Source organism: Harpia harpyja, chromosome 6 (genome assembly GCF_026419915.1).
Source record: "Harpia harpyja isolate bHarHar1 chromosome 6, bHarHar1 primary haplotype, whole genome shotgun sequence".
Classification (NCBI taxonomy): Eukaryota; Metazoa; Chordata; class Aves; order Accipitriformes; family Accipitridae; genus Harpia; species Harpia harpyja.
Window position 1 is genome coordinate 8137135 of NC_068945.1, and position 9439 is coordinate 8146573.

Consider the following 9439-nt stretch of genomic DNA (forward strand, 5'->3'; position numbering starts at 1 on the left):
GTGATTAATCACAAAGTTCCTGGGTATTCTAATTGTTGCCAGTGCAAGAGGCTGTGATTACACGGATGGAGTAATTGTGAGAACGGGTGCCGCTCTGAACAGCTACCTCTCAGGACAGAAGCAGTCGATAGCAAGAGCACAAGGTGAAAAAGGTGAATAGCAAGAGTAGAAGGTGAAAAGTGGGATAAGCAATGGCTACGCCAAACTGGCAGCCCAACTGCTGTCAAAAGGGAAGTAGAGGTGGACAGCATGGGTTTGAGAAGGAAGCCTTGTAAGCTTTGGACACTTCTACTGGGAACTCTGTCTACACCCAACACCCAGTGTGAATAGGCTTGAGACACTGGCAGGCACTGAGAGCTGGCATCCCTCAAGACCCTCTGAGTCAACATCTCAATGGCATCAGTCCAAGAGGGAGATGGACATACTGGACTGAGTCTAGCAAAGGGTCACAAAGATGATAACAGGACTGGAGCATCTCTCCTATGAGGAAAGGCTGTGAGAGCTGGGACTGTTTAGCCTGGAGAAGAGATGTCTTGGGGAGCATCTTACTAATGTATATAAATACCTGAAGGGAGGGTACAAAAAGAGCCAGGCTCTGCTCAGTGGTGCCCAGTGACAGGACCAGAGGCAATGGGCACAAACTGAAACACAGGAGGTTCCCTCTGAACATCAGGAAACACTTTTTTACCATGAGGGTGATGGAACACTGGCACAGGTTGCCCAGAGAGGTTGTGGTGTCTCCCTCCATGGAGAGTCATCTGGACACGGTCCTGGGCAACTGGCTGTAGGTGGCCTGGCTTGAGCAGGGGGTTGGACCAGATGACCTTGAGAGGTCCCTTCCAAACTCAATCATTCTCTGACTCTATGGTCAGCAACAACAGGAAAGGATAGTTTTCTCCTGAAGTAGTGAATATTGACCATTGGCGAGAATGGTTCAAGTTGTGGCAGGGGAAGTTTGAATTGGATATTAGGAAAAATTTCTTCACCGAAAGGGTTGTCAAGCACTGGAACAGGCTGCCCAGGGAAGTGGTTGAGTCACCATCCCTGGAGATATATAAAACATATGTAAACATGGCGCTTAGGAACATGGTTTAGTGGTGGATTTTGCAGTGTCAGGTTAATGGCTGGACTTGATGATCTTAAACGTCTTTTCCAACCTAAATGATTCTATGGTGGAGAGCACTGATGCTTCTAGCATCCTGAGAAACCTCTTAGCTGCATGGTTGGCTGATTTTGGTTTGATCCAGATTCTGATCCCTTCTATTTTATGCTGAGATTGGGGATGTTTGCCAGGCTTGGGGTGTACACCTTCATCACTGGTACAGTTCATTTACAAGGATTGTTTGGGCATTCTCAACAAAGGAGTTTGCCATGGTTTTCAGTTCTAGGACAGGGATGGTTGCTCCCCGTTCTGGTGACATGCTGTAAATTTCAAAAGTGATTGCCTGGGAGGATGCTTAGTTTGATACAGAGTGTTGTGGCCAATTTGTTACAATGCACATATCTGGAAAGGCATGGATTGGATCTGCAAATTCCTCCATCACACACTTGCCTCTAAGGGTGGCACCCACAAGTTTCCTTCCAGTCCTAGGTAGGGCCTGTAGACAGCAAGACTGGGAGTCTGTACTTGAAAGGAAGGGGAAGGCAGAAGACAGCAGAGTGACACAAGAGGAGGAAAGTCTCTCCCAAATGCTTTGAATGGATATTAGAGAAGTCTGAAGAGATCTGTCAGGCCCAGAAAGGGAGAATTTGCTATAGGCATCATGAGAGCTTAGCTGGGAATATAATCTGTGTGGCTGGAAAGAAACCAACAAGATTCAGACACAGTTTAAGTACCCAGACCAAGGGGAAAAGGCTGTGGCCAACGGCACTGCAGGCTGCCTGCAGGGCCAGTATGATCACAAGGACGATGTTATTTGTGGACAAGTGGAGAACTGAAGGCTGGTGGGGAAGAATCAAGAGCTCTGTTTTGATGTGCTTTACTGTTTTCTCTTGAGTATCAGCAATAAGTTCAATTCTTAGTTTGGACAGGAAATAGAGAGGAAGTGATTGCACCATAGGAGGTATACAGGCAACACACAGTTAATAGCTCAGTGTGGATATAAATAAACCTGACTTCTGCAGCTGAGATGTCTGTGCCATACTCCCAGTGGAATCAGCAGTGGGACACAAATCACAGCACGACTAAATTGATCAGTTTTCCAGGAGCCAACAGTGCTCCTTCCCAGTTCCTCACTACTGAAGCAGCACACTGCAGGGAAGCCTCCCAAACTCCTCTCAAACAAGTGGCTTCTCTAGCATGTTGACAAGTTCCCTAAATCCAGCATTTGTTTCTTAACTAAAAGATGCGAAAGCCGCAGAGCTCTGGCAAAGAACATCCGTCCCTTCCAATAACAGAGCCGTAGAAAGTAGACTCTCTTACTGTCACAGTGGGGGCTTGATTTAAGAAGAGACTAGGCCAGTCTCACATCATTTATAGCTTTATTAATCACACCCAAGATGCTCAAGTCCACCAACCTTGCGCATGACCAGCTGGACCCGGAATTCCTCTGCAGTGGCGAAACTTGCAGAAGCTGGAGGAGATACCTTTATTCCAAAGTATAACAAAAGTTATGTCAGGCGGGGACAAAACCAGGAAGATCAAGGCCACACAGCAGTTTTATAAGCAATGGTCTCCCTTGCTCGTTTGACAAGAAGTCACTCTGGAGGTACGTGGCGGGGCGGGGGGGGATGGCAAGGCCCGAGGGCAGCAATGGCCTACTGCTGCCTTCGACTGAGGGAGCGAGGGGGAAGGCGGGCAAGGGCTCGGTGGCGCTGGGAAGCCTTTCGCCGTTACCGACGCGGTCGCCTGTCTGCAGGTCCTCCGCACCTCTGTGTGGGCCAGAGGTTCGGCTTCAAGGTGGAAAAGGTGACAAAGCGCCGGCATTAGGTGATTTTCGGACGGGCCCTCGCCGAGCGCCGGCCCGCCTCACGGCTGCCGAGGGGCGGGGCGGGGCGAGGGGCGGGGCGAGGGGCAGTGCTTCTCCGCCATTGGGCGAGCGGCTCCCGCCTCGAGCCGCGCTCCGCCGTGGCTGTCGGGTGGGAGGGGTTAGACCGCTACGGGGCTCCCCCTCGGCTGGCCTTCATCGTTCATTGGAGGAGAAGCGAGGGGAGGCGGGACTTTCGCGCTTTTTTTGACCGCCCATTGGAGGGAGAAGAGGAGGGAGGCGGGCTCCGGAGCCGCCCCCCCTTAAGGCTTTAGAGGCCGCCCCTTCCCACCACCGCTCCTCATTCGTTGAGGAATCGCTAGCGGGCGCGGCCATCCCGGCGGCTCCCGGGTTCCCATTGGCGGAGAGCGCCAGTTCCGCCGCGCCCTTCCTGCTTCCGGTTCACGGGGCGGGCGAGAGGAGCCGGCCGGGACGGCGGAGGAGGCCGGTGCCGTCCGCGCCTGCGGCCCCCGGGCCGCCCCGTCACCGCCGGGCGCGCAGCATGGGACTCCCGTGAGCGCCGGATCCCTCTTCTCTAGGGGCGTCCGTGCGCGCCGAGGGAGGGAGGCCGGGCGGCGCGGCGCGGCGGGCGGGGCCGGTGCGGCAGCAGGTGGGTGCGGCGGCGGGTTGGGCTCCGGCCGGCGGAGCGGGCGGCAGGGAGGGAGGGAGGCAGGGAGGGCGGGCAGCGAGGCCGCCGGGGCCACCGCGGGGGGGGGAACAGTGCTCCCTGCCCCGGGCGGGCGGCTCGGTCCCGGCGCTGGGCCTCGGCTGAGGCAGCGGCAGCCCGGAGCGGTAACCGGCCAAGGAGGGAGAACACGGCGCTTTTTACCTCAGGCTGTGTGCGAGTGAAGCGTTTGCCGGTAAGCTGCCCGGAGAAGCCGTGGTTAGTGCGAAGGGCAGGCAGGGTTCTGCTTTTGGTCTTGTGAGAGACGAATCACGAGTTCTTGTGTCACAGGCTTCCTCATTTCAGCATATCTGACCTCGTCATACTCGCATCCGAGCGCCGCGGCGATCAGAGAGCTGGCTTGGCAGGCGTAAGCTGTGGCGATGGGCTCCGCAGGGGTCGGGCGTAATCCTTAGGTTCCGCAAAACAGGCTGCCTCTCCAGCAGGCTGTCTGTCTAGCTGCAGCCAGGTGCTTATTTAATTGCGGGTCTGCGGATTGCCTTCCGCCAGCATCTGTAGCTTTACTGAAATCTGCGGCGGGAGAGGCAGATTTCTGTTGCGCCACTGTGGTTGGCTGGTGCAATCATTGAATGTTTCATACGTGATTTTAGGGTGACCCGGAAAGCCACATCTTCTGGATTTCATTATTATCTTCATTACCGCCTCTTCGGTTGGATCTTACATAGGACGTCTCAGTTTCCTCCTTCCCTTCTTCCCCGTGTAAACAGAAGAAAACTGTTCTGTGAAGTTGCAGCTTAGCATTATTAAACACTTTTAGATTCTCAGCTAAAGTAGCACTAGAAAGATAACACAATTATAATTATTAAGATTAAGGCACTCGAACAAACAGAACCTGACTAATCACAGTGGCTCTTCCCTGCAAGCTCTTCACACGAGAGCTGCAAAGAGGATTGATTAGAGACCTGGTAAATCATTTTCTACTGACTGGCTTCTCAGTGCAATGCGATAACAAACAATGGCTTATGTCTGAAACTTACTCCAGCGGTCAGCCTGCTGGGCTCTGCTCTGGCTGAATCAATGCTAATTAATGTGCTCAGCAGCAAAACTTTTTGTGGTCCCGAGGCAAAATTTGGAAAAGAATCCCAAATCAGCCCGGTGAATTGTCTTTGGCTATGCAAGAGGTTCAGATTTAGTGTCTCTTGGGAACTGTGAGATGTTTCTAGATTTTGACTTGTCCTTTTTTGCAGTCAGGACTGAGGAGGTGGCCAATCATTGACTCCATGACCCTGAAGTTAGTTTGCAGGGGGCTGAAACAGTTAATCCTCTGTGTTCTCTGTGGTGTGTGTCCAGGATGTCATCACTTTGCCATACCTCTGCTGTGCTGGTATTCTTTATGGCCCTTGCTGTGGGTGTAGGGGCTCAACAGTCGAATGAGAGGAGCTGTGATGTGATTGGTGATGAAAGCAGCGAGTCGCAAATGGAAAGAGCCCTGCTGAAGAAACTAGAGCCCCTGAGCCAAATGAGGTACAGTATAATACCCTGCAGGCCTCGGGGCTGTACAGCGCTTACCCTTAGGCCAAGGGGAGGGGAAGATTTGGGGCCAGACTGCAGAATGGGCTTCCCCTTTAGTATGGGCTGTGACTGGCTTCCAGGTCTCCAGTGTCCGCTGCTCTGAGCCTTGTTCTTTGTAATCCTATGGGCTGTCTGTCCTGTCCTCTCCCTGCTGCAGGTTTAACGTGACTGTGGAGAAAGGCAAAACAGAAAACTACGTCTACCATTTCAGGGTGTGCAGGGAGGTCAACAGCACCTTGCACGATTTTGGTGGCCTGGTGCAAACAGATAGACAGAATGGAAAGACCACAGTGATAGGAAGAATCAATGAAACCCAGGTCTTCAATGGAAGTAAGACTCCACTCAGTACTTTTCTTACTCAGTATCTGCCTTTTGCCTCCTGATCCAGATTTGCAGCCTATATTGTTTCTCTCTTGGCAGGTGACTGGATCATGCTGATTTATAAAGGAGGTGATTCATATGGTAGGCACTGCAGTGGTGAGAAGAGAAGAGCTGTGATAATGATTTCTTGCAAGCGGGGAGTTACAGCGGTGAGTGACACGTGAGGTGGGAGAGGAGCAGGAGGCTGCCAGACAAACAGTTGTTTGTAAGCAGAAGGGCTTTGAGGAGGCAGCAAGGTTTTCTTCTGTCCTCCAGTGTCTGTTGCCTAGCTGCACGAACAGTGATAAAACTGTCTTCTGGTGAAGTTCAGCATGCCTGGGCATATTTTCACATGACTTAGTTTTTCCCAAATTGCAGAGTTCATTCAGCATTATTTCAGAAGAGCGGGAAAAGGAGCAGGAGTGTTTCTACCTCTTTGAGATGGACAGCAATGTGGCATGTCCAGCTGAGGATTCCCACCTCAGCGTTGGCTCCATTCTACTGATCACGTGAGTCATCAGAAGAGCTGTTCATGTCTGGGCCATAATTTCCAGTGCCATTTAGAAACATAGCAAATGCTGTACTAGACTAGATGATTGTATATATCTATCCACAGCCACTGTTAAATGTTACTATGCCTCTGAGCTTTTCGGACAAAAGCTCTTGCTCGAGGCATGATGCTGCGGAACCGCTCTGTTCCCTGTAGACATCCTCCTTCATAGTTTACAGACAAGTGCACTGAAACATGGAAGACACGACTTCCTAAAATTGTACAACAGCTCTTTGCCAGAGCTGGGAATTCAGACCAGGAGTCTTGACTCATTTTCTGTGTTTGTGCTTAGAGGCACTACTTCATGTAATGCTGGTGATCAATATTTTGGGGAGCTTTTCTGGTCTGGTCTCTGTTTCTAGCTCTGTTCTTGAGTGGTGCTCAGCTACTTGCTCCAATACCAATCTGAGGCAGGTAGCTGGCTCGGAAGAGGTTGTCTATAGGATTTCCTCAGCTTTGATTTTTAATTCTGCCCTCCAGGTTTGCTTCACTGATTGCAGTCTACATCATTGGTGGGTTCCTCTACCAGCGCCTTGTAGTGGGAGCAAAGGGCATGGAGCAGTTTCCCCACTTTGCCTTCTGGCAAGATCTGGGCAATTTAGTGGCGGTGAGTGAAAATCCCTGTATATTCCCAGCCTGGCCCATAAGTTAGGACAGGAGAAAATGGCATCTGCCTTGTCTTCATGGACTATGTCTCTTGGGTAGACCTACCAGCACAGTAGCATACCTTGAGGCAGAAGAAGAGGATATCTGTTTTATTTTTCTTGAGTACTCTAGTTTTGAATCCTTGCTGAGACTGATTCCCTGCTGATACCCTGCAACTGCTACATAACAAACTAGAACACATGCTCGTTAGTGGTTAACACTTTCCAGGTAGGAACATTAAGCTAGGGACTGTGAAATGTTCATGTCTGACTGTCTGAAACCCTTCCTCGGTCACCATAGGCAGTGCCATTTATCCTCCATGCTTGTCTCAGCCTGATGTTGCTGCATACTGTTAATCAGTACACTCAGAGCTTTCAAGACTGAGTAGGATGTTTGCATGTGTGCTTCTCTTGTCAAGACAAGTTTTGGGGACCTGCCCAAGATAGCACAGGGATAGCCATTAATCCCTTAGCAGAAGAGAAATCACAGAAGCTGCTTTGCTTTGGGTGCCGAGTCAACTGCATACAGTCTGATTCCGGTGCAATATCCTGTGCTTGTAGGATGGCTGTGACTTTGTCTGCCGATCTAAGCCTCGAAACGCACCAGCTGCATACCGTGGTGTGGGTGATGACCAGCTTGGTGAGGAATCGGAAGAACGGGATGACCACTTGCTACCAATGTGATAGGCTTTCAACACTGAGTTCTTTTCTCCCCATCTCCCCAGTGCTTGTTTAGCCGGGTGCCTCCTAGCCAGTTCTCCTTCTCTCACTTCTGATTTTCTTTACACTATTGGCTTTCGCTGTCTCTGGTGTGTCAAGTCCCATGGATGCCTCTGGGTGCAAACAGCACTGGTCCCTGATGGCATGTCTTATGAATATAATGCTGGTTTAGGTTTTTAAAAAATGGGGCAGAGCTGGGGGGGAAAAGTGCTGAGAGTTGAGTAGAAGACAGCAAGAAAGCAATATGAGTGTTCAGCACTGAGCAGGAATGGGAGATGAATCACTGAGAGGAAAAAAGGGCCACGGATGGATGCAGAAAGGGAAAGGAAAAGGAGGCCATGGGTTAAAACAGCTGAGACTGTAGGAGGGATCTTTTGTGTCTTTTTTTTTCTCCCCTAGGGTTTACAGGATCTGTAAGACACTGGAATTATTTTTCTTTGAATGCATTTTTGGCTTTTCTAGCTTCTGCACTGTTACGCGCTGTTTCTGCCAGCATAACCTGCACGGAGCGCTCTACGCCAGGCTCTGTGGGGGTGGAAGAGGCATTAGCACCTCTGCAGCCTTTTCTTTTCCTAATGGGAATACGTTGAAGAGTACACACCAGTTTCCTTCAACAGATGTAAAGGGATGCATGCCATCCTCTCAGACTGGAGAGGGGCAATGCTAAAAAACTATAGGAGTTAAATACGGTCTCATGACTTTCCAGTTCAGTCAGAATATTGTCTCAGTCTTCTCAATCGTTGAGAAGCAAAAGGAAATGACGTGCTGCTAAGTAAAGGGAATATTTGCTGAAACTGCAACTGATACCAAGGCAAAATGAGATAGGTAGCTTCCACTTGAGTTCTGTTACAAGCTTCCCCAGGTGATTGCCCACACAGCTCAGTCACTGTCAGTGTTGTGATTTCATGCTCTCCAGGAGTTCCTTGTTTGGCAGAGGGTTTTTCCCGTGAAGCTACCAGAATTTATTTTTATAAAAAAGGAACCATAGAAGCCAAGGGTAAGAATGAAAACACATTAAAAACTGCATAAGGGACTCTTGTACTTACAGGGTCAGCTTTCATAAATCACTGTCCCCTTAAGCATGGTGCAGACTGCTCTTAAGACACTTGCCCTGTGCAGATGGTACTTACATACTGCTACTGGCTGGGAGTGAGGGAGACCTTCTCCTGGGGCCCTAGTGAAAAGCAGGTACAACTGAGTTGTAAGACTTAATGGGAACCTTCAGGAACTTGGCACCTTGATTCCTAACTGCTTTTTATGTGAGGGGCTACACTCCAAGCAATCCCATTCTGCCCTACTGTAGACTGACAGAGAACCGTCCTCAGTCTTGAGGGCAGAGACTGTGAATAAGCAAGCCACTACTGCTAACAGCAGAGTACGGACAAGGTTTGTGTATTTTTAATACTGCCAAAGCAGTCTGAACAGTGACACTGAGGGAAAAGGGGTGACCCTGCTTCCTTGCTGGGTTTAGAGTGGGCAAACAATTCCTGCTTTCTTTGACTTTTGTTATGGTCTCAATCTTTCTCATAACATGGGAAAAACAGGAAGTCACTAAGTCTGTTGTTACTGTTTTTCATGGTGGTGTTTAAGGTAATTTTTTTTGTATAAAACACAACTTTCAAAAATAAAATGACAAAAAGAACCTGGTGAAGCATTGTGCTGATTTAACAGGAGCTTGCTTTGGTGCCAGAGCACCTTACTTAGGTGAAGGGTCCTTAGTGTGTGGTGGCTTGTGCCTGAACTACACTTGCCAGGACTGGATCTCTTCTTGTTAGTACGTGTTTTTTACTGTCACCTTGTATCACTCCAGTTCCCTTAGAGCTTAAAGAGGGATATACACATCTTTCAAAACTGAAACTTTAAAAGCTCAGGTAGTTATGAATGGGGAAAGATTCCTATGCTCTGTATTTTTCTGCAACAATAAAAATCAAAAGTAACTTTTTGATGAAGGTTGTACTTTTCAAACACTAGGTTAATGTTCAGGTTGGGGAGGGGGGTTAAA

At 49.6% G+C, this 9439-nt stretch overlaps 1 protein-coding gene across 1 annotated transcript; it reads left to right on the forward strand.

Annotated features, from left to right (window-relative positions):
• The first annotated feature begins 3444 nt into the window (after nt 1-3444).
• On the forward strand, nt 3445-9374 carry M6PR (mannose-6-phosphate receptor, cation dependent). Its single transcript, XM_052790082.1, has 7 exons — nt 3445-3576; nt 4942-5115; nt 5321-5493; nt 5584-5693; nt 5902-6032; nt 6554-6680; nt 7279-9374. Exons 2-7 carry the CDS (start codon nt 4943-4945, stop codon nt 7399-7401), a joined length of 837 nt encoding a protein of 278 aa, XP_052646042.1. The 5' UTR covers nt 3445-3576; nt 4942; the 3' UTR covers nt 7402-9374.
• Nucleotides 9375-9439: the final 65 nt, after the last annotated feature.

Bases quoted from the DNA above. Each gene is read 5' to 3' on its own strand.
- M6PR (XM_052790082.1), top strand. From the start codon at position 4,943: ATGTCATCACTTTGCCATACCTCTGCTGTGCTGGTATTCTTTATGGCC. The intron at 5,116-5,320 runs GTACAGTATAAT...TCCCTGCTGCAG, and splicing joins GAGCCCCTGAGCCAAATGAG to GTTTAACGTGACTGTGGAGA. The intron at 6,681-7,278 runs GTGAGTGAAAAT...CTGTGCTTGTAG, and splicing joins ATCTGGGCAATTTAGTGGCG to GATGGCTGTGACTTTGTCTG.